At 39.1% G+C, this 26128-nt stretch overlaps 1 protein-coding gene across 1 annotated transcript in view; it reads right to left on the bottom strand.

The window, feature by feature from the left end:
* Positions 1 to 5670: 5670 nt before the first annotated feature.
* Positions 5671 to 26128, bottom strand: part of AR (androgen receptor) — an 808954-nt gene continuing 788496 nt past the window's right edge. The window contains exons 6-8 of the mRNA XM_075835639.1: positions 25374 to 25504; positions 16158 to 16315; positions 5671 to 13281 (exon numbers count right to left, since the gene is read on the bottom strand). Coding sequence (XP_075691754.1) covers positions 13126 to 13281; positions 16158 to 16315; positions 25374 to 25504 — 445 coding nt within the window. The 3' untranslated portion in view covers positions 5671 to 13125. The remainder of the gene's footprint in view (positions 13282 to 16157; positions 16316 to 25373; positions 25505 to 26128) is intronic.

The following is a 26128-nucleotide window of genomic DNA, read 5'->3' as shown; positions in this document are numbered from 1 at the left end:
CCTTAATTTACCCATTAGGCGTCTATGGGGGACAGTGTCAAATGCCTTTGCAAAGTCTAAAAACACTAAATCCACAGCGGCCCCTCTGTCTAGACTTCTGCTCACCTCTTCATAAAAACAGATTAGGTTAGTTTGACAACTTCTGTCCTTAGTAAAACCGTGCTGGCTGTCACTTATAATGCTATTTATTGTCACATAATCCTGTATATAGTCCCTCAATAGCCCCTCAAACATTTTCCCCACGATGGATGTTAAGCTTACTGGTCTATAATTACCCGGGGAAGACCTAGAGCCCTTTTTGAAAATAGGCACCACATTTGCCCTGCGCCAGTCCCTTGGCACTATACCAGTCACTAGAGATTCTCTGAATATTATGAAAAGGGGGACAGAAATAACTGAACTAAGCTCTTTAAGAATTCTAGGGTGTAACCCATCTGGTCCCGGAGCCTTGTGCACATTTATTTTATTTAATTTAGTTTGGACCATCTCTACATTCATCCAATTCAGTATATCAACTGATATATTAACAGCACTGGCACCGGCTACATCAGCTGCTCTTTCTTCTGTTGTATATACAGAGCTAAAGAACCCATTTAGTAACTCTGCCTTCTCTTGATCCCCTGTGATCAACTCCCCATTACCATTATCTAGGGGTCCTACATGTTCAGACCTTGGCTTTTTTGCATTTATATGCTTGAAGAATTTTTTAGGATTTGTTTTACTATCCTTGGCCACCTGCCTTTCATTTTGTATTTTTGCTAATTTTATTACATTTTTACAGATTTTATTAAGCTCTTTATATTTTACAAAGGCTACAGCTGTACCCTCAGATTTGTATTTTTTAAATGCCCTTTTTTTGTCATATATATATATATCTTTCTCTCTCACCCTCTCTCTCTCTCTATATAAATATATATATATATATTTACAGATAGATCATTTTTTTGTGTGTGTTAGAAGGGGGTGACGACATATGCTTGGGGGCGTGCAACACTCCTGGTTTAGCGCTGCAGATTTCTGCACACTGCCTTATGAACTATGTCTTTGATACAATAATATCATTCGGCATTTGGGGTAACACTTGTAATTTTACCCATTGTCACAATTTGTCTAAAACCAGCTCTAATTAAAGGTCAACCTACCGTACATTTTACACTTTTGTTTTATTCAGTCTTAGGGTATGTTCACACGCTTAACAAAAAACGTCTGAAAATACGGAGCCGTTTTCAAGGGAAAACAGCTCCTGATTTTCAAACATTTTTTGAGCAACTCGCAGCATTTTCCGCAGCGTTTTTACGGCTTTTTTGGAGCTGTTTTCAATAGAGTCTATGAAAAACGGCTCCAAAAACATCCCAAGAAGTGTCCTGCAATTCTTTTGACGAGCCGTCATTTTACGCGCCTTATTTTGACAGCGACACGTAAAATAAAGGCTCGTGGGAACAGAACATCGTAAAACCCAATGCAGGCAATGGGCAGATGTTTGCAGGCGTAATGGAGCCGTCTTTTCAGGCGTAATTCGAGGGGTAAAACGCCTGAATTACGTCTGAAAATAGGTCGTGTGAACATACCCTCAATATCTGATAGTGTTAACTTTCCTGGGAACAATAAACTTAACATAATTTGGAATCAAACACTAGGAGGAGGAGACCAGAATATTTATATATAATGACAAGCAGGGTGGCCTCCATATAAGAATGGGCTGTGAATATCTCCACATAAATCCATATAAATTGGGTTAATTGCTATCAACTATTTCTACGAGGCATGAAATGCTTCTGGTTTATAATTGCTATGAGATCTGGACGTTATTATGAAACAGATGTGTCCTGTCAGAGAAGAAGTGAAAGGATCCAATTTCATCCATAACTAGAAGGATAATTCTGTAATGTGTATTTAGTAGAGTAACACTCAGCTTGTTTTTCTCTAGCATTATAGTGTATTGTATTTACCGCTCAAAAGTACTGGCTGAACATACCGTAAGGACAAGAAAATAAGATTCTAAGACAGAAGACTTCATGGGGCAACGAACTTCCTTAGGCTCTATTCACACTTGCGTTGGGTAGTTCTGTTGGTCATTCTGGTATTTTGAAAATAGTGCACTGCTGTTTGTAGTACTATTCTTGCAGTCAAAACCGGAATCCCGAGGTCAATTTGGCTCTTTCAGAAAACAGATCCGGATGTGAATAGAGCCATAATCCTCAGTATTATTCGATGACCCCCCTCCCAATAGTCGTTTCCACTGTGTTTGAGTAATGGCTGCACTACAGTTACAAAATGATGTATGTCTCGCTGGAATTTAAGTCTTAAGGAGATTTCTCTTCTTTATTTTTGTCTAAAGAAACAGTCATGAGCACAAAATGATCCCACTACATTCCCATCTCTGTCATCGGCTTCTAATCATTCTCTGCTTTCAGACAACTTCCCAGACTTTAATAAATTACCTCTTGAGTGGAGCCAGAGGAGCAGTTGTAATGGTACAAGGACAGGCCTGTGATTGTGCCAGGGATGCACAAATATTTTTGTTTTCTTGTGCGATGTGCCAGTCTTATGGCTTTTTTTGAGCAGACATAGTAGAGTTCATTGGGAGCTGCTTAATTGAGGATTTCTTGAAATGTATATATATATATATATATATATATATATATATATATATATATATATATATATAGAGAGAGAGAGAGAGAGAGAGCCGCCCACACATCTCACCATCTCTATTCAACATTTAATTGCTTTTCTGAGAAAAGGTAGGTCACTCTGACCATATGGAACCACTCTGCAAATCCCTAGCAGGTTGAGTCCCCTGAGTCATAATGTGAATACACAAAACATGCACAGACCAAAGCAGAAATCACATTCAGCTTTATAAATGTGTTCAGTCAAATTATAGAAAGACAAGATGCGGGTTTGTTTGCTACTTTCTACAAGACACTGAGATATTTCAATCCATATAGGTTTATACATACACAGAAAATTCAAATACATACATTTTAAAAACGACAGCAATAGCATAAAAATGAATAAAAACAGATTTTTCAGATTTTCTTATTTCACCTAAAAATTATAAGAAGACAAAGCAGCCAAAGATTCCCAGGGCCTATAAACTATCAGCATAAAATATTTGTATGGAACCATCACTGCCACCGGGAACCATAACTCTCAGCGGCAGAAGAAAGGCGGCTACAAGGAAAAGTCGAGGAAAGGCCTTGTGGCAACAGGTATCTGAAGCATCAGATCTGTCAGTCCTTGTTCCCCGACACTCAGGTACCAAGTTTTATAACATAGCATCCATACATTAGCTCATTAGACTACTGTCAAATCTGCAGCGATCATATACAGTGCAACAGGTAGAGTGTCTCTGTTGATACTTGAACAGTTCGCAGTCAGTTCATAGTGTCTTCAATGCCCAACGGACTCCTGTAGAAGTTGGATTAAGGCCTAGTTCACACTGAGTTTTCTGGCTCTGTTTTTGAAGCGGAAACCCCGTCGGAAACTGCGCCACAAATCGGCCGAATTCGCCTCCAATTGATTTCAATAGGAGGTGGATGTATTTTTTCTGCTCGCGGGAAAGAAAATCGGCCTGCATTTTCTTACCGCGATTCCGTCTCTGACCGCCCATTGAAATAAATGGGAGGCAGAGAAAGCGTTTTTCACTGCGTTTTTTTGCCCGAGGCGTTTAATGACCGTGGCCAAAAAATGCAGCGAAAACCACGGTAAAGGAAGTGAAGGCAGGTCAAAAGATTTTTCTGCCTGCACAAAACTCTGTGTGAACATACCCTAAGGCACTGCCCTGTTTCATCATATTTCCATCACTTACAGATCTTAACGTTAGTTAACCTCAACCACTACAGGGGTTAATTTACCTGACAACTGAATATCATGCCTCTGCTTTAGTATCTCAGGTAGGGATATACATAAAATAGGTAGTTTAAAAAGTCCCCATAAAAATGTCATGTAGATAAAAGGCAATTTATACTATGTGACACAGGTAGGTATCGTGCAATATACTAGATACTGAGATACATTTCTCAGGCAAGCTGACAGCAGCACTTAGGTAGGTGATAGATTATACTGTAGATGGCTGCTAACATCTTGTAGATAAGTGATATAAATGCATTATGTAGAATGGATGGATGGATGGATGGATGGATGGATAGATGGATAGATGTATAGATGGATAGATGGATAGATGGATAGATGGATAGATTAGATAGATTAGATGGATTAGATGGATAGATTAGATAGATAGATAGATAGATAGATAGATAGATAGATAGATAGATAGATAGATAGATAGATAGATAGATAGATAGATAGATAGATAGATAGATAGATATACACCTTGGGTAGTTATTTTGCACTGAGCGGCTTTCATTCAGTTCACTATGCAAAGCGAGAATAATTAACCACTGCACTGCCAGGGAAATGTATAGCACATTTCTAGAAGCTGGACAGGTGGATGGCATTTGCTGAACCCACAGGATTGCAAGTACCGTTCCACTCAGGCTCTTACTTCTTAGTTGTTACTACTTAATCTCCATTTTCTCCATATTACCCAGCAGGGATTAGGCATAACGAGTATTCTTTTCAGGGACGGCATGTAGCTCAGGCTGCAATGCAAATGCAGAGACTGATTTATTAAATAAACATGTAAATAGTAAGTGGTTTGATTTTGTAGTTTGCAAGTCTCAGTGTTTCATTAATATGCTGCTGACATACTACCACAGAGGTGGCAGACTGTGACGCCCCTGGGCAGTCGTAAATGAATTGTTGAATGCAGTCTTTTTACATCATTACGTGTTTGCAGCTGGGCAGACATTAGGTGCCCAATTCCCCCTTATGATATTTACAAGAAGCTAGATAAATATTAGCTTTATGTCGGGGAAAGGTCTTTCCAAAAAGTTACACTAGCAAAGAGCTGGAGGTCAGGGCGACACAATTCTCATTTGGCATAAGATCAATGTAATGTGTTTTTCTATATGTAGATAAACCATAAACCCCCCAACCCAATTAATTCATGGTGATATACCTGTTCAACGTGTTACTGACAAACGACATATAAAAAGTAAAACAATCTTTTTCAGGGATTCCCATATCCCATGTATAAACACAGCAACATTCCAGGACACATTCAGATTGTATATAGATATACTTCATATACTCGTATATTATCCTTATACCATAAAGAAACAAATCAGAGCCTTTAAACACCAGTATATATATAAAAGTTTAAATCTTTATTACACAAACACAATAAATAATTAAAATGACATAAAGAGACGATTCTAGTATAAACGGAGACCGCACCAAATATTGTTACTACCTATCATCTAGGGGTAGCTATATGAATGGTTAGATACACATCTACTTCAATTACATCATAACAGTAGTACACCATTTCTCAAGAATAAGAGAAGTAAGGGAAAAGAGTAATATCTCCATAGATAGGAGGTCATAAGCAGGAAAAGGTGCAATACATATCATAGGAAGTAGTGATTAGTGATTAATCGAAAACATGACTACTAAGTCACAAAGCTTACCCATAGGTAGAGTCAGGTGAGTATGGAAGGGTGGTGTCCGCTCCGCTGCATAGACCCCTATGCAGCGGAGCGGACACCACCCTTTATACTAGAATCATCTCTTTATGTCATTTTAATTATTTATTGTGTTTGTGTAATAAAGATTTAAACTTTTATATATATACTGGTGTTTAAAGGCTCTGATTTGTTTCTTTATGGATTATCATGGAGCTGCCTAGATGATATGGGGGGACAGTTTTGGTTCAAACAGCTCCCAGCCCTTGTTACAACTTTGTTTGGAGTCTATATATTGATTCGTATATTATCCTGTAAAATCAGCGGCATTTAGGAATATGTCACTTCTACACGTATAAGATGAGACCGTAGCATCAAATATAAATATATGGGAGGAGTAAGCTTACATTTTGAATACTATTGTCTAACGTTTTTGGTTTTTTTGCAACACTGAGTACAAGGAGGTATTCTCATTGGGATATTGGTTATTTCTTTGGTACTTTTGCAGAATGAGGCTAAACAAATTCCTTCATTTGAGTAAAACTTTTCAGAACACAGAAAATGATTTTGTGAATCTTGAATATGGCAGCAAGTTTGTGAGATACATAGGGGGGAATTTATCAACCTCTCTACGCCAGTTTTCTGACGTAAAAAAGTCACAAAAAGGCCCACAAGTTGCAATTTGCCACTTTATTAAATATGGTGTGTGGCTTACAAAAAGGGGATAGGGCCACCGTACCCCTACAAAGTTATTATAACTTACATTCAGATTTTACTCTGAGGTGGGTAGCAAGATAGAGGCTGGGCCCTCCCCATCAGAAAATAGATAAGTATTATCACCTCACCTCTTCTCTCCTCAGGCTCATACAAAGTCCTGACGCTGTGCCGCATATAAGGCCCTGATTTTTATTTTATGTCTGATGGAAGGGGGGAAAACATATGGCGTACAACCAAGGTTTTTGCACTACAATTGTTGCGCACTTTCAGCGTGCGCCTCGTGCACATCGTCGTATAGGGGCTCCGTTCTATATGGAGCCGTGATAGGGCACATATACTGTACCTCCATATGCCCCTGATTTCATGCTGATGCATATAGAGGGTTTTTTTTTTGGTTGGTTTTTTTGGCGGATTGTGGCATGCTCCATTGGATGGTGTAATATGGCAGTATTTGGAGCAATGCTTCTAGAGGAGATTATCTCCGACATACAGCCCTAAATGAGGCACCAAACGGAGCCCCTGTGACTCTGTAGTAAGGAACCGCAGGCGTACAGCCTCCGTCACACAGCTCAATGGGAAGAGATATTAATAGGAAAATAAGAGGTTTTTGTATGGTGGCCTTGGTGATACTACTGGTTCCCCATCAAACACAAACCCTTGATTACAAAATAAAATGGAAAGGATTTGAATTGATTGCTATCAACTGTGTTGTTAAGTCTATGGTCACCATTTGGTTACATCAAATAAATATATACTAATGTTGGCATTACAATGCCCAAATATACATAGTTTCCATAATACGCTTTTTTTTGCAAAGTATTGTATGTACATAGGAAATGGTCGCCATGCCTTTATCACACTGGTCATAATGTCATATTGATTTACTGTATGAATAGGTTAGGCTTCACTCACATCTGTATCAGGGCTCCGTTCTGACGTTCCGTCTGAGCTTTCCGTCGGAACGCAGCCCTAACTGACACAAAGGTTTCCGTTTCCATCACCATTGATTTCAATGGTGACGGATGTGGTGCCAATGGTTTCCATTTGTCTCTGTTGCGCAAGGGTTCCATCATTTTGATGGAATCAATAGCGTAGTCGACTACGCTATTGAAAATGCTCTAAGTAAAAATGCCCTTTTTTTGCAAGTGTTTTTGCAAGTTAACCACCTACGTTGCTGCACTCTGAACCCTGAGTTCATATAGAGAAACCTGCCTCACATAGAGAAAACTCCAGAGCACTGCACAGTAGATGGCGCTGGTGTCAACACAACCTGAAGTTGCTCATCAATCTGCAAAGATATTAAAAAGTTACAAAAAAATACACACTCCCCTCTTTAGAATGATACAATTACTCTATGGTATAGTAGCTTGGTATAGTAGTAGTTAGCCTCCCTCCATATTAAAAATAACCCTACAGGCTGAAGTGTAATATAGGTCAATCTATGTTTCATATGGAATGAGCACACAATGGCAATAAGCAGGTTTCTGCTCATCTGACTAACCTATGACTTGCACTGATTAAAAATTAGGAATAGCTTACACAAACCACAGACATCACTTGTCTTGCTCTAACTGCTTTTATCTTATCTTTTCTTTTTGAACAGTGACCTATTGTGTCTACTCTCTTTGTTCAAAATGCCATCCCAAGCAAGCTGACACATATAAAAGCTAAGGCTGAATCCGGTATGGCGTATGTATCCCTCTATTAATATATCCACGGGTAACTTATCAGTTTATAGTGTTTTACTTATACAATATTTAAAGGGAGGACATTTTATTTATTATTCAGTATGTTTCTTTGCAAAGCAAAATTCTATCCATACAGAAATCAAAGATATATATTTTTTGTGTGTGGCTCAAAAGAGCCAGGAAATGCCTACTGAAATATTATTTATCATAGTGCAAACTTGATTGTATAGGGAACAATTTAGTACTTTTAATGGTCCTGTCTGGTCCAAACCGAGGTGAAGTTTACCACCGAAAGCAAGTCAAATATAAATGTTATACGTCTAGTTAATGAAATATACTTTCATTATATTACTGCATTCATTGTTAAATGGTGGTATGTCTTTCAATATTCAATATCAAGGGTAAGATGTACATTAGGGAACAGCTGAGAATAAAGGCACTACTTAAATATTTGCTTTAATAGGATCAGCTTTTTCTCCTCGCCAGGAGCACTAAACATAAAGTCAGCAGCTCATATAATGAGCTGCTGATATCAGTCACACTAATGTATGTGACTGTCGGTTACCTTGTAAGACAATTAAGTAATGTATGTTTTTCACACCTGATTCTATTACTTCTCCTGGACGTAACGACAGAGATGTATAGCAGCCATTGTCATCTCCCTTCTCCGTAGCGATTAACATGCATGTTTGGCCGAGCCAAACATGCATGGTAATGAGGGAATTGCGGAGATTTGTTTTGGCCAGCATTTACCTTGTGTATGCAGCAGTTATAAGTTTGAGAAAAGCTACATCCAAAATCTGATGATCAGGTGAGAATCAATCCTTCTGAAGGAAGGATCCAATATGGCAAAAGGAACTTTTCAGAAATGCGAAAAAATACCTTCATTCTATAGCAGGTACATGATTCTTCCCTTCTATTGCAGGATCTATGAAAGGGTGTTTTCCATAGATCAGATACCATAATAGACACACGGCTCACTGGCTAAAGGAGGTCCAACAAACAGTATGACATAAGAAGTAACTCAGCATTATTGAATATTGTTTTTCTGGCATGAGACTGGCTGTGTATAATATATATCATATTTTCATATATGTAATGGCTCTATTTAGTGTTATTTACAGGGATTTATTGCATGACCCAGTCTGACAATGAACAGGGATGGAGAATCTTTAAAGGCTTTGTAAACCTTTTAACCTTTTTTTTTTTTACTTAATGTATTATAGTGTTTAATGCAACTTTGTTTGTAGTTGGTTTTATTTAAAAGAAAAATACTTTTTGTGATACAGCATCTATGTATCCTGTATACATAGACGCTGTATCTTGCGCTGAAACTCGAATCCGTCAGGTCAGTGGGACTGATGGCTTTGGTTACAGTGGCTCCTGTGTGTTTCGGACACGCAAGATCCACCTGTTATGGATCACAGCTATGAACTTAGATGTGATTGATAACAGGTGGATCCTGCACGTCAGAGCCACTGCATCAATCCCGTTGACCTGACGGATTCGAGCTTCAGCAGAAGATACAGCCTTTACGTATCCAGGATACATAGATGCTGTATCATAAAAAGTTAAAATTATTTTTTAATAAAACAACTAAAAAATTGCATTAACCCCTTAATGAGCAGCCTATTTTGGACCTTAATGACCCAGCTATTTTTTACGTTTTTCAATCGTCGCATTCCAAGAGCTATAACCTTTTTATTTTTGCATCGACATAGCTGTATAAGGTCTTGTTTTTTGCGGGACAAGTTGTATTTTTTAATAGCACCATTTTTAGGTACATATTATTTATTGATTAACTTTTATTAACTTTTTTTTGGGGGGGAATAGAAAAAAATCAGAAATTTCGCCACTCTTTTTTGCGTCCTAAATCTACGCCGTTTACCGTGTGGTATAAATAACACAATAACTTTATTCAGCGGGTTGTTACGATTGCAACGATACCAAATTTGTATAGTTTTTGTATGTTTTACTACTTTTACACAGTAAAAACGATTTTTTTTCAAAATTATTTGTTTTTGTGTCTCCATATTTGAAGAGCCGTAAAGTTTTTATTTTTTCGCCGATGCGGTTGTATGAGGGCTTTTTTTTTGCGGGACGACTTGCAGTTTTTATTGGTACCATTTTGGAGTAAATGCGACTTTTTGATCACTTTTTATCACATTTTTAAAGTCAGTATTCACAGAAAACAGCAATTTTTCCATAGTTTTTTAATTTTTTACGCCGTTCACCGTGCGGGTTAAATAATGTAATAGATTTATAGTCGGGGTCGTTACGGACGCGGTGATACCAAATATGTGTAACTTTTTAACGTTATTTTGTTTTTTTAATAGTAAAGCATTTTGTAAGGGGAAAAGCTGGGTTTTTCATTTTTTTTTCACTTTTTTTTTAAATTAACTTTATTAAACTTTTTTTCACTTTTTTACTAGTCCCATTAGGGGACTATAATATGCAATTCTGCGATCGCATTTATAATACACTGCAATACTTTTGTATTGCAGTGTATTACTGCCTGTCCGTTTAACACGGACAGGCATCTGCTAGGTCATGCCTGCGGCATGATCTAGCAGGCATTCACTCCAGGCAGACCTGAGGGCCTTTATTAGACCCCCGGCTGCCATTAGAGACACAGACACTCGGCGATCGTATCGCCGGGTGTCGGTGGGGGAGAGAGGGAGCTCCCTCCCTCTCTCCAAAACCACTCAGATGCGGTGCTCGCTATTGAGCACCGCATCTGAGGGGTTAAACGTGTGAGATCGATACTAATATCGATCTCACACGGCAGAGCAGGGACGACCCCAGCCCTCAGCTGCCTCTAGCAGCTGAGAGCAGGGAGATCTGACATCTCCCTGCTCTGTAAACTTATTCCGATGCCGCGACGTAAAAAGTCTATGGCATCGGAATAAGGCCCGTTAGTGACCGACGTAGAAACACGATGGGCTGGTCACTAACGGGTTAAACACTATAATACATTATTATAGTAAAAAAAAATGGCAACGGTTTACATAGCCTTTAAAGAGGCTCTGTCACCAGTTTATTAATTCCCTATCTCCTAACTAATCTAATAGACGCTTTGCTGAAAATCACTACAGTGTGATTTGTTTTAAAAAACGTTTATTATTTTAAAAGTTATGAGCATTTTTCTAAATATACTAGTTTGGCTCTAATAGCCAAATACGAGGTGACTCTCTCTTTTCACCCTGGGCGGTGTAATGTTTTCTGTATGACGCTGTACAATTAACAAACAGCCTCTCCCCCTCCCTGCACAGCAACACAGCTACAGCTTTCATTCTCGACTGTGTATTCATCTGGCCATATATCTCCGGTTGTGTCACAGCTGTTTTAGGTGGCCCACAGCCCGAGATAAGGCAGTTTGAATTGATCCCCCTTCCCTCTAGAATGTCTCTCACACTGTGTGAAGCAGCTTCATGCTGATAGGACAGCGTCAGAGGCTGCAAGGGAGCTCCACCTCTGGAGAATCGCTGGTGTTGCCACCCAGTTGTCTAATAAAGGCTCATTTACATATTTAGAAAAAAGCTCATAACTTTTAAAATAATAAACGTTTTGGGACACAATTTTCACTAGCATTATCAGTGTGACCGCGCCTATTAGATTAGCTAGAAGATAGGGCATTACTAAACTAGTGACAGAGCCTCTTTAAGTGATTCAGACTACAGACTGTTCAAAGCATAGCTTGTGAATGTAAATTATAGGACATATGTGCCCCACATCATTCTCACAACCAAATATTTGTTGAAGGTTTATAAATTTAGTGTTTTTCCCTTTCATTTAAAGCTGACAAAAGTATAATAATTTAAATATTAAAGTCAATGACCTGTTAGTTATTAGTATGTTATATACTGGAGAAGATAGTGATGACTGTAATAATGAATGGGAAGCTTTCTGTATATATTTGTGAGCTATACAATATGTCTTTTCATTTGATTTTGTTGGCCTTTTAGTGTTATGTAATTGCTATATCCTGTATCTATAGGCCCTAATGGTGGATAATTATAGAAGAGAACAACATATAAATAAAACTACTTGATGGTACAATCCCAATTTTAAGATCTAGAAATGATAGAGACTTATGAGAAATTTGGCAGAAATTCACAGAAAAGCTAGCATCTGTGTTCATTCAGAATTCTAGAAAAAAATTATATCATTTTGTAAATACTACATTTCTTATAAGTGAAACATTTGTTGTTATGTAATGTATATGAATTATGGTTGGTTACTGGTTATATTTCAGATCTTTACATGCTTATTAAAAAGTGTGATGAAGTTAGTATATTAAAAATGCAAGAGGAGCATGTGGTAGAAAACAAAGCCTTTCACTATCTTGGTCTTTAGGATAAGGCTATAAAAGATAAAGAAGAACAAGAATTGATTGAGAAGAGACAACCTGCATAAGTGGGCCAAACCATTTTCTTTTAGAGGGGCTGTAAATTAAATAGTGCTGACTTTATTCCTTAAGAATTTGTGTGTATTTATCTGAAGGCTTCCTGTCTCCTTATCCGTTTCACCATCAGAGTCAGTACAGAACCCCGTATTATAAGTACAGCTGTGATTCTCAATCACAGGGCCATGTATCAGAGGTGTTGTTTCAGTGCAGGCTGAAGTACTCAATCATCCCTTTGGCTTTTGATGTAGCCCCGACGTCTCCTGGCTGGAAAACCAGAGTGCATAATCAGCAATGAATCTATCAAAGAAAATAGGCAAGGATAAAGTACTGCTTGCCATTTTGCCCAGAGTTTGCAGCCCGGAGAATAAGTGCTTTTAGTGTTCTGTATATAAAATCTGGGTTCTACCACTCCCTTGTTTTTAGAGTATTTACTGATGTGTAAGCTGACAAAGAATTTATACACACAACTAAACTTATGATTCCCATATTTCCTCAGAAATGACCAGCATATATTCCAAAATACACACAACTATTATATTCTAGTAGTGAAATTAAAATTGTCCTCAGATCAGTCCTCTAGTCGTTTGTAGGTCAGTGACGGGGTACACATCTGAAGTTGCTTGCATGACAACTGTTCTGAACACACACAAATGGATGGAGAGGTCATGCCTGTGTGGCATGACATGATGAAGGCTGCAGGTAGAGTCCATTTTGCATATCTATACATGGTGACTCTTAAGGCACACTGCAGGGGGGAGAGAAATGTCTCAGGAGGGGCTTTTCATGAATTATGGAAGTAGAGGGGCTTGACTCTGCCAGACAGAATCTTGGGAACTTGCACTGAAATTATTTCAGACATCATTTCAGGGAAATCCACGCTCACCATCTGTGCCTTCACAAAGAGGTCAAATGTAAACTGGTGCAGCTCACGTGCAATCTGCATAAAATACAAAATTATGTAACGATATGAATAAAACAAGAGAAAAAAAACACGAAAACTATAAAAATTCAATATTAAAGAAGCAGAAGATAAAATTTATGATAACTCTGTAAACTAAAACAGTGGCAGTAATCATTTATCTTTTACTGTAGCTGTCTGACTGTTTAGTATGAGCAACACCTAATGCACTTCAGAAACGTAAAATAGAAAATGCAACATGCAAGGCTTCAAGTGAAACTGAAATGAGATGTGTGTTACTTTTCTGTTTCACCGATTAATGGATATATTTATTTTGGTTAATTTTATTTAGTGAAGAGGAAATCAGGTTTATTTTCCAAAGTTACTTTTATTTATGACTATACAAATGAATATATTAAACATTTTTAGAATCCCTTTTATAGGTTTTTTAGAATAACATTTTCATCTACTTTGCCCATAATGTGATAACATACACTGTATGCAAATATAATGCTCCATTTCCATGTGCTTGATATTCATTTTAAGAAAGCACATAGAGACATTATGAACATTTCATGAACATAAACATTATTTTCGTGCACAGAAAAAGTGTTCTTGCTCCAGGCTTATATTTAAACACATTCTAGTAATGTACAAACAAATCAAAGCATTTTGGCATGTGAGCCAGTGTGGCATCCACTTGATAGCATGTATTAGAATGGCAAGATCCAGGGTAAATGCCGAGAATAACTGGGCATAGGATGGATGAGAAAAATTGAAATGAACAAATAGAACCATGTTTCTAATGCAGCATAAAAACAGATTAAGGTCTTTTCAAATGTTGCAGTAGGTTATCACAAAATAGCAGCAAAATCACTTATATTGTGGGGGTGGCTATAGGAAGTCTGAGCTTACACATGATCCTAGGCAACTCTACTATACTACACTGGATATATTTAACCAGGATATGGATTCACATTTACAGATGTAGCCATCTTTATCTTGACTTTTAACGCATTAAAGGAACAGTGTCATGGCAAATAATTTTTTTATATGTTAAAGATGTTAGTGCTGTAATAAAAACGTTTATATTCATTTGTGTGTTTGTGTTTTACTGTTTCTTATTTTTACACTTTTTCTTCCCTATGGGGGCTGCCATTTTTTGTTCCATTTCTGTGTGTGTCGATTAACGACACACACAGACATGGAGTACGGCAGCCACAGTCCCATAGGGACTGTGAACGGCTCCCGTCCCATTCACGTCCGTGTACGGCGTCTGTGTGGGAACTGCGCATGCGCCGCTCCCACACAGTCCTATTCGAAATTGGCGCCGTCCGGCGCCATTTTCCTGTGGACCGGAAGTCGCGGCCGGACTGTAATATTACTACTTCCGGTCGCGGCTTCCGGACTTGTGCACATGGAACAGCGGCAGCAAAGGGAGCGGACGGGCCGGAGGGAGCCGCGGCGGCAGGAGCAGGTAAGCGATTTCAATGTATGTTAGTGTTTGTGTGTGTTTACTACTGTATGTAAACCTACTACACTGTGGGTTACCTCAAAAAATGGCGACACACAGTGTAGGAGGTTAAACCTTTCAAACCCCTCGTTTATCCCGGCACTAGCCAGGATAAAGGAGGGGGGGATGCTGAGAGCTCACTAGAGCGAGAGCTTTTAACCCAATGTTGCAATGCTGCAATTTTGGGAACTAGCTCCATCTAGTGACCAAAAATGGGTAGTATTATAAATTTGAAAAAATTTATAATATTTCCTGACTCGCGAAAAAAATAAAAAAAATTTGAACAATGTTTAATCACCCACACACTAAATGTTTAAATTTAAAAAAAAAAACATGTTTTTCGGGCGACACCATGCCTTTAAATACACAGTGACAAGAAACGTTACATTTTTCAATGGCTTTTGCCGTGTGATATGAAGTTGCAGTAAGTTATCAGAGTCAAGATAAACTTGGCTACATCCGTACACATTCATGTGACAACAAGCAAGAGTTAATACATACATACACATAAAATAGCTTTTGTCCTACAGCTATTTCCTAAACATTAGCTGGGGCAGAACATGTTTATTTCAATAGCACAAGGGAGACAGGCCACTACAAGACACTTCTGGCACTGGCATAATACCTGGCACAAGAAATAATCGGTGTATCTTGAAATCCCAAATGTCCGATCCTCGTTTTACCGGACATCTGCTGTCAGGTTACATACACATTAGATCATCGATGAATCCTGGCAATTTTCTTAGGATCCACAGTCATTAATCTAATGTGTATGGACAACTGAAAACAGCAAAGATGTTCTTTTTCCCGATATAAATGTGGTGTCTCCAAGTTTATATTTTGGAAATCAATTGAAGTTACATGAACAAGGAACTACCGTATGACTGAGATTAAAAATCATTTTAAAAACTGTATGAGACTGCAGAGACGGTCATGCAAGTGGCATGCTAAATGATTGATGGCTATCATATGAACTATAAAGACAAATTTAAACATACCACCATAAGTCAGAAGAGCCACAGACTCCGCACAGATGAGATGGGCAATGTGTTCCTATCATTTTTGAATTGCTCATGACCATGCTTACTTATTGCAGCAATAGTATACTCAAAAACAAGGCTCCATATTTTAGGCAAACTGCAGCGTAATATAATATGCCTAAAAGCAAATGAAGTGCAGTTAACTTCAGCTCTGACTTTTCTTTTTTTTAGTAATCGGTAGCAGCTTTGATTTGTTGCTGTGATCATACTGGTTGCCATGGCAGCGATGTGAGACTTTTGCATCTTTACATTACTTATCAAGATTTAAAAAAAAAGCGCCAGCTACAGAAGACCCTTCTGCTACAATCATTTTATGAGAATATTTTGGAAACATTTTTGATTTGAAGGAATAATACTCTCACCGGCTGCACAGAATCCAGAAGTTTGGTGAGCTGAAAAAATCTTCGTGAACTAGATGCTGGGTTGCTTCTCTTGCAGGAGATGACACGATCTAGCTCTTTAATGTAGTTCATCCGGAGTTCGTCAAAGCACTTCTGATCCTTCAGACCTTCCACAGGAACTAAGGATGGGTGACATACATATAGTAATATAACATAAGTCATATAAAGAACAATCACTTATTCATTCGTCTATGCAAATACGCAAAATCAAAACATACATTTTAACATAGATTTTCTAATTGACAATGGAATGAACATAACTAAACATACATGTCACTATAGCAAACATTTAAACATTAGACGTTGATTTAGACTCTGTTCACATTAACCGGAGCCTCTATTTCCGACAGAAACCAACAGCACCCGACAGAAATCATTACTTTAATGGGTTCTGTCAGGCTACCGTTATGTGTCCTTCGTTTTACCGGATAGAATAGTACAGCATGCTGCACTATTTTGTCTGGAAAAAACAACGAAATCTGCGATGGAGGGCCCAACACAGACGTGAACAGAGGCATAAACATACATATTTATATATATCTCTAAATAAATAAAAATGAATTTCTGTTGTCTGATGTCTGTTGCATGTTCTTTATGCATGGCCAAACGACTGGACCAATCTGCACCAAATTTGGCACATAAGTAAACTGGCTTCCACATCAAGGACCCTCCTCCATATCACATGACCCGTATTAGCCATTAGAAGCTCACAGGTCCTTCATTCTTAGGGTATGTTCACACGGCCTATTTACGGACGTAATTCGGGCGTTTTAGCCCCGAATTACGTCTGAAAATAGCGCCTCAATAGTGCTGACAAACATCTGCCCATTGAAAGCAATGGGCAGACGTTTGTCTGTTCACACGAGGCGTAATTTACGCGCCGCTGTCAAATGACGGCGCGTAAATAGACGCCCGCGTCAAAGAAGTGACCTGTCACTTCTTTGGCCGTAATTGGAGCCGTTATTCATTGACTCCAATGAATAGCAGCGCTAATTACGGCCGTAATGGACGCGGCGTTCAAGCGCCTGCACATGCCGGTACGGCTGAAATTACGGGGATGTTTTCAGGCTGAAACATCCCCGTAATTTCAGCCGTAACGGACGCCCTCGTGTGAACATACCCTTAGCCTTACTCACATACACACAGTTTTAGACCAGGTTTCCATAACAACCAAGCCAATGGACGTGTTACTCGCTGTAAATGAACTGTACCTATACTGGCTTTGATCATTCTCATAAATTTAAAACCCTTCATACCAGTCATGCCTCCAAAAAGGAACCCTGCACTTAGATGAAAGACTCCTGTGGCAAAGCGCATGGCTGCTGCCACGAGCTGCTGAAATCTCTCAACAGAGCCAAGCCTGTGGATTTCAGCATTCTCATTAATTGAACCCCATTCAGACCAGTCCTGCCTCCAAAAAGGAACCTGCACTTGGACTTTATTGGATATCTTGGACTTAATGACCAGCCTATTTTGGACCTTAATGACCAAGCCATTTTTTACGTTTTTCCATCGTCGCATTCCAAGAGCTATAACCTTTTTACATAGCTGTATAAGGTCTTGTTTTTTGCGGGACAAGTTGTATTTTTAATAGCACCATTTTGGGGGACATATTATTTATTGATTAACTTTTATTAACTTTTTTTTGGGGGGGAATAGAAAAAAACCTGAAATTTCGCCACTCTTTTTCGAGTCTTAAATCAACGCCGTTTACCGTGTGATATAAATAACACAATAACTTTATTCAACGGGTTGTTACGATTGCAACGATACCAAATTTGTATAGTTTTTGTATATTTTACTACTTTTACACAGTAAAAACGCTTTTATTTAAAAATTATTTGTTTTTGTGTCTCCATATTTGAAGAGCCGTAACGTTTTTATTTTTTCGCCGATGCGGTTGTATGAGGGCTTTTTTCTTGCGGGAAGACTTGTAGTTTTTATTGGTACCATTTTGGAGTAGATGCGACTTTTTGATCACTTTTTATCACATTTTTTTTAAGTCAGGATTCACAGAAAACAGCAATTTTTCCATAGTTTATTATTACATTTTTTTACGGCGTTCACCGTGCGGGTTAAATAATGTAATAGATTTATAGTTGGGATCGTTACGGACGCGGCGATACCAAATATGTGTAACGATTTTACTTTATTTTGGTTTTTTAATAGTAAAGAATTTTGTAAGGGGAAAAGGTGGGTTTTTCATTTTCTTTTTAATTAACTTTATTAAACTTTTTTTTTTACTATTTTACTAGTCCCACTAGGGGACTTTAATATGCGATTCTCCGATCGCTATTATAATACACTGCAATACTTTTGTATTACAGTGTATTACTGCCCTCCGGCATGATCTAGCAGGCATTCGCTCCAGGCAAACCTGGGGGCCTTTATTAGGCCCCCGGCTGCCATTGGAGACACAGACACTCGGCGATCGTATCGCCGAGTGTCGGTGGGAGAGAGAGGGAGCTCCCTCCCTCTCTCCAAAACCACTCAGATGCGGTGCACGCTATTGCGCACTGCATCTGAGGTGTTAAACGGGTGAGATCGATACTAATATCGATCTCACATGGCAGAGCAGGGACGACCCCAGCCCTCAGCTGCCCCTAGCAGCTGAGAGCAGGGAGATTTGACAGCTCCCTGCTCTGTTTACTTTATCCTGATGCAGTGCCGTAAAAAAGCTTATACATCAGAATAAAGTCCGTTAGTGGCCGCCATTAAAAGGTGTATTGGCGGTCACTAACGGGTTAACCCCTTAATGACCGGGCCATTTTGCACGTTAATGACCAAGGATTATGTTTTGTTTTTTCACGGTCGCATTCCAAGAGTCGTAACTTTTTTTTTATTCCGTCGACATAGCTGTATAAGGGCTTGTTTTCTGCAGGGACGAGTTGTATTTTGTAATTGTACCATTTTTAGATGCTTACAATATATTGATTAACTTTTATTAACTTTAATTTTAGGAGAGAATTGAAAATAAGCAGCTATTCCAGCATTAATTTTCACGTTATAAATTTACACCGTTTACTATGCAGCGTAAATAACATATTAACTTTATTCTATGGGTCGGCACGATTATGGGGATACCAAATATGTAAAGGTTTTATATGTTTTCCTACGTTTGCACAATGAAAACCCTTTTAGAAAAAAATTACTTGTTTTTGCATTGCCGCATTCGAGAACACGCAGTGTCTGCACTGCCAGAAGCTGGGCGTTCTGAAGATAAGTGGATGATACTTCTCGTCAGAACGCCCAGCTAGTAAAAGTAGTAAAAACGCCCCGATGTACGCACATAATACAAGCCCAGTTGGACTTTTACTTTAAACATTCCCACTTGGACTTTTGCAAGCCTCATTTGCATAAATACAAAAATGGTTATAACTTGGCCAAAAATGCTCGTTTTTAAAAAATAAAAACGTTACTGTAATCTGCATTGCAGCGCCTATCTGCTGCAATAGCAGATAGGGGTTGCAAAATCTGGTGACAGAGCCTCTTTAAGTATGAAGGTGAATGACCAAGAATGTGCTACTCTGGCGGAAAGGTCAGAATGCTCGATTTACCTGTTCCACCAGAAGAGCTCACAACTTTGCTCGAAGGTTCCTCCGTGCACTCTGCCGAGTCTCTGAAACATATCCTGGTTTACAACAATGCCTTTTAGGTGATGTCATTTGGATGTGGAAAACGTGTGCTGGAGCCAGGATATGTACAAACGTTCAAGATCCAGGGGCTAGTCTACCACACGATCGGATCTCTATTGCCACCGTTTAATGAAGACAATCTGTAAGCATCGCCTTTATAGCATCAAGTTTTAATCATGGATGACAGCAGCTTCAAGTTTTATTCATGGATGACAGCACTACAGAATTAGATGCCCGTCATAGAAACAATCCCCTTACTAAACCGCACATTGTCCGCATATTGCAAAACATGTTGCATCGGCACAATCCATACCAGTAGGCACAATCCATACCAGTAACAAACAAAGTTTTAAACCACACGCAAACAACAAATGAAATAGTCCCGTGCAAAGCCGGATAATTCTGCTAGTATCTATATATATATATATATATATATATATATATATATATATATATATATATATATATATATATATATATATATATATATATATATATAAATGAATTTCTCTTGTCTATTGTCTGATGTCTGTTGTCTGATGTCTGTTCTTTATGCACGGCCAAACGACTGGACCAATCTGCACCAAATTTGGCACATAAGTAAAGCACGCGCTTCGAAAGGTTTAGACCGCGTTTCACTATCTAGAACCTACAGTTCTCGACATATTCACAACAGCAAATATGACACCACTGGCTTGCACATCAAGGACCATCATATCACATCAGATGACCTGTATTAGCCAATAGAAGCTCGCAGGTCCTTCATTCTTAGCCTCACTCACATACACACAGTTTTACACCAGGTTTCCATAACAACCCAGCCATTTTTCTTTATTCGGCGTGTTACTAAACGTAAATGAACTGTACCTATACCCGATTTGAGCATTCTCATAAATTGAAACCCTTTCATACTAGTCATGCCTCCAAAAAGGAACTCTGCACTTAGACAAAAGACTCCTGTGGCAAAGCGCAAGGATGCTGCCCGAGCTGCTGAAATCTCCCAACAGAACCAAGCCTGTGGATTTCAGCATTCTCATAAATTGAACCTCTTTCAGACCAGTCATGCCTCCAAAAAGGAATCCTGCACTTTATTGGATATGTTGGCTTCATATCAGTAGGAAATTAAGTTTTTAACGACACACACAAACAAAAACAACAAACAAATAGACCAGTGTGAAGCCGGGTAACGTGCAATATACTTTCTATTAAGAATATGCAATCAAACAATGGCTGCAGCTAGGTTTATTGGTTAGTCCTGTTGTTTTCATGCACTAGAGTTATGGGTCTGAATCTGACTGGGTCATGACATCTTTATATTCCTCGTAGTTTAGATGGCTTCTTAGTATAGATCTAAGAAGTTGTCAATACTCTATATGTTATCTGAAATAAGTAGACTGTGGTCCTAAATGGAGAGGAGATGGCTTTCTTTTTTAGTTGGATATTTAAGTGCATCTCTGGGACTATAACATTGTTGGCCAAGCCTTAAGACAGACCATCAATGTTTGATTGGTGGAGATCCAACCCCGGGGACAATGAAGGGCCTGTGGACAATTAATGGTCTGACCTCCGGGATCTGACCACTGGTAAACCATTTATAGCCTATCCTGAGGATAGGTCATAAGTATTATAGTCCCAGAGGGCCCTTTTGAATAATCGCCACAGCTATACTAGACCCAGGTAACTGGCGGGCAAAAATAATTATTACTAACACCTAATTGCCAAATGGCAAATGAGAGCCCTTTTCCCAGATTATCCAATTGTATATAGGTGCATTAATAAAACATAACTTTTATTGGGTGTAACTTCTAAAGAACCACACACATTTAAAAGTTCAATGCAACCTGATACTGAAGGGAGTCAGTACATCGGAGTTGACGAATAACTGCTACAGTGTCTATAAAGTAGCCACACTAAGTGGTATCTGAGATAGCGGCTGCAGTCCGCCACACAGTAGGCAGATATCTATCAGATTGAAACATTGATTTAAAAAAATTGCTAGAGAGCCCCCCCCCTCCCAACAGGTTTAGACATATATACAGGGCTGGCCTTAGGGGTGTGCGACCTGTGCGAGTGCACAGGGTGCTGCACCCTCCCAGCATGTAGGGGGTGCCACTGGGCTCTGCTCTGTACTCAGCTCCTCGTTACACACACAGAGAAAACAGGAGCCGAGGACCAAGAGAAGAGGAAGCTTCGCCCACAGCCCGTCCTGCAAGAAGCCTGTGATGCTGTTAGCAAGGAGAGATGGTAAGTGTCTATGTGTTTGTATGTGTATACATGTGTGTGTGTGTGTGTGTGTGTGTGTGTGTGTGTGTGTGTTTATGTCTCTTTGTAAGTGTGTGTGCTCAATATTAAAGTAGAACAGATAAAATGAAGATATCTGTGCTGCCCACTATATGCCCTGCTGCCCCTTATATACTCTGCTGTCCCCCTCTATACTCTTCTGCCCTCTATATACTCTGCTGCTTTTGATATACTCTATTGCCTCTATATACTCTGCTGCCCTCTATATACTCTGCTGTTTTTGATATACTCTATTGCCCCAATATACTCTGCTGCCCTCTATATACTCTGCTGCCCTCTATATACCCTGCTGCTTTTGATATACTCTATTGCCCCTATATACCCTGCTGCCCCTTATATACTCTGCTGCCCTTATATACTCTGCTGACCTCTATATACTCTGCTGCTTTTGATATACTCTATTGCCCCTATATACTTTGCTGCCCCTTATATACTCTGCTGCCCCTATATACTCTGCTGCCCCTATATACTCTGCTGCCCATTATATACTCTTCTGCCCCTTATATACTCTTCTGCCCCTTATATACTCTACTACCCCTATATACTCTGCTGCCCCGATGTACTCTGCTGCCCCGATGTATTCTGCCGTCCCCTATATACTCTACTGCCCGTTATATACTCTACTGCCCGTTATATACCCTACTGCCCCTTATGTACGCTGCTGTCCCCTATATACTTTGCTGCCCCTATATATTCTGCTGCCCATTATATATGCAGCTATCCCCTATATACTCTGCCCCTATATACTCTGCTGCTCTTATATACACTGCTACCCCTATATACTCTGCTGCCCCCTATATACTCTGCTGCCCCTTATATACCCTGCTGCCTCCTATATACCCCGCTGCCCCTTATATACTCTGCTGTCCCCTGTATACTCTGCTGCCTCTTATATACTCTGATGTCACGTGTATATACTCTGCTGTCCCCTTATATACTCTGCTGTCCCCTTATATACTCTGCTGTCCCCTTATATACTCTGCTGCTCCTTAAATACTCTGCTGCCCCTTATATACTCTGCTGCCCCTTATAAAATCTGTTTCCCTTATATACTCAACTGTCCCTTATATAATCTGCTGCCCCTAGATACTCTGCTGCCCCTTATATACTCTACTACCCCTATATACTTTGCTGCCCCTATGTACTATACTGCTCCTTATATACTCTGCTGCCCCTTATATACTCTGCTGTCCCCTATATACTCTACTGCTTCCTATATACTCTACTGCCCCTTATATACCCTACTGCCCCTTATATACCCTACTGCCCCTTATGTGCTCTGCTGTCCCCTATATACTCTGCTGCCCCTATATACTCTGTTGCCCTTTATATTCTCTGCTGTCTCTTATATACTCTGCTACCCCCTATATACTCTGCTGCCCCTTATATACTCTACTGCCCCTTAAGAGAAACACCACATTTTCATATATGGTAATCTATAAAACTTTAACCAATTCATGGCAATTAATTCATGGAAATAATCTTTTTAAAGTGCATCTCCAGTTTGGAGGTGCACTGCACAATATATGTGTGGGTGTGTGCTTGTGTGTGTGTGTGTGTGTGTGTGTATATAGTTATCAGTGTGTGTTATCTGTGGTGTTACATAGGACTGCAGGTAACATCTACTACATTATCTGTACTCAGAGAGATATCACTGTGTGTTATCTGTTATGTTACATAGGACTGCAGGTAACACTACTACATTATCTGTACTCAGAGAGATATCACTGTGTGTCATCTGTGGTGTTACATAGGGCTGCAGGTAACATCTACTACATTATCTGTACTCAGAGAGTTATCACTGAGTTATCTATGGTGTTGCATAGAACTGCATCTGAAATCTACTACATTATCTATAATGTGTATATGTGTGCCTGTGTAGGTATATATGGTCTATATGTGAATGTGTCTTTGTGCTTGTATATATGTCCCTTTTATGTATTTGTATATGTTCCTGTCAGTGTATTTACGTGCCTGTGTCTGTATATATATATATATATATATATATATATAATGTGTCTGTATGTCTATATATTTACCTATATGTATGTGTATATATATATATATATATATATATATATTTGCCTGCATGTCTAAATATGTCTTTATGTCTATATATATATATATATATATATATATATACTGTCCTCAGGGGTATTGGGGCTAATACCCCTGAGGATGCCAGATATATGGCAAAACATGTCGGGGGGCTCAAGCAATTTTTTAAAATCCATGTTTCATGTGCCTACTATGTCGCGGACTGTAGCCGTTATTTCAGATACCAATAAGTGTGGCTACTTTATAGGCACAGATGTACTGACTACCTTTAGTATCAGATTAAATTAGACTTTTAAATGTGTGTAGTGCTTTATAAGTTATACCCAATAAAATATATGTTTTATTAATGCACCTACATACAATTAGGTCATCTGGGAATAGGGCTTTGATTTGCTTTTTAGCAATTAGGTGTTATTAATAATTATTTTTAATAAAGCACAGGTTTGCTAGGCAAGTCCTGCATCTGCAGGACAGATATATGAATATAGTGTGGTACCTCACACAAGCGCCTGTTTACAGAACTACTTTCCTAGGCTTCATGTGAAGTGTTTGCTTTGCAAAAATAAATATAGTAATAAAAACAAATTGGACAGCAGGCTTCTGCTTTCCTGAAATGACAATGCACATTCCTTTTATGTAAATAAAAAGACAAAAGAAGGAATCCACAATGCCTACTGGTGTAATATCTGAGTGTACACAGATTAAAGCACTGAGAATTGAGAAGGGGCACTGCAAAATATTAAAGGTCAAATAACATCCAAAAATACATGCTTCAGTACAGCAGGGATCCTGAATCTGTCTTAAAATATATAACTAATACAAAGACAACATAATAAACCTGCTTATCAATGTATTCATCAGTAGGATCTTTATAGGTGACCCTTGCAGTATGTTGTTCCCCTCACTCACTTCCACCTTTTCTATCTCACGAGCTACCCTTTCAGGGTTTAAGCTCTAATGCATGGGTTCCTCGAACTTGATTAAATTACATTCCTATACTACTGCCAAGACATATTTATTTTATTTACCATTTACATTTCTGTGGGAAATTTAGCCATTATATGAATTAAAGCTAATCATTTATTCACTGCAGGAGAATACACAGAGCCAAAATATGTTGACAGGTTCCAGTACATTAATCTTCTTTTGAGGTTGATGCTATCTATAATGCTGCAATACTCACTAATGCTGAAAAGGAGAAGAGCCTTCATACAGAGGAACTCCTCAGGTGTGATCTGTAACCAACCAAACTCTTGTGATAGATGACGCATTCGAACACACTGGCTGTACATTCGGGACTTGTGCATGCGATACCTATAGAATGACAGAAGTAGTTTTGTTATTTGTAAGTCGCTGGATGTAATGTTACAGGTGGGTAATTTTAGAAGATAGGTATAAGGCTGGATTCACACGAGCATGTTTGGTCCGTAAAGGACGGAACGTATTTCGGCCGCAAGTCCCGAACCGAACACACTGCAGGGAGCCGGGCTCCTAGCATCATAGTTATGTACGATGCTAGGAGTCCCTGCCTCGCTGCGGGACAACTGTCCCGTACTGTAATCATGTTTTCAGTACAGGACAGTAGTTCCACGGAGAGGCAGGGACTCCTAGCATCGTACATAACTATGATGCTAGGAGCCCAGCACCCTGCACTGCGTTCGGTCCGGGACTTGCGGTCGAAATACGTTCCGTCCATTACGGACTGAACATGCTCGTGTGAATCCAGCCGAATAGTAACAAAGGTTCTGTAAAATAAGTGATAATAAGGTCGAGGCCTCATGGAGTGTTTTACAACCTATACAACCTTGTTCTAATCCATAATATAGCTCCCATGGACTCCAATTTGCCTCCGATTTCATACGAGCATACAGAGATTTATCCGTGAAAGTCTATTCTATGTTATAATTGACAAAAGGCTCCAAGTATTTGCCATGTGGA

The sequence above is a fragment of the Rhinoderma darwinii genome, chromosome 8, assembly GCF_050947455.1.
Source record: "Rhinoderma darwinii isolate aRhiDar2 chromosome 8, aRhiDar2.hap1, whole genome shotgun sequence".
Taxonomy (NCBI): domain Eukaryota; kingdom Metazoa; phylum Chordata; class Amphibia; order Anura; family Rhinodermatidae; genus Rhinoderma; species Rhinoderma darwinii.
The sequence above is the reverse complement of the archived record's forward strand: the minus strand, read 5'-3'. Positions and strand labels throughout refer to the sequence as shown.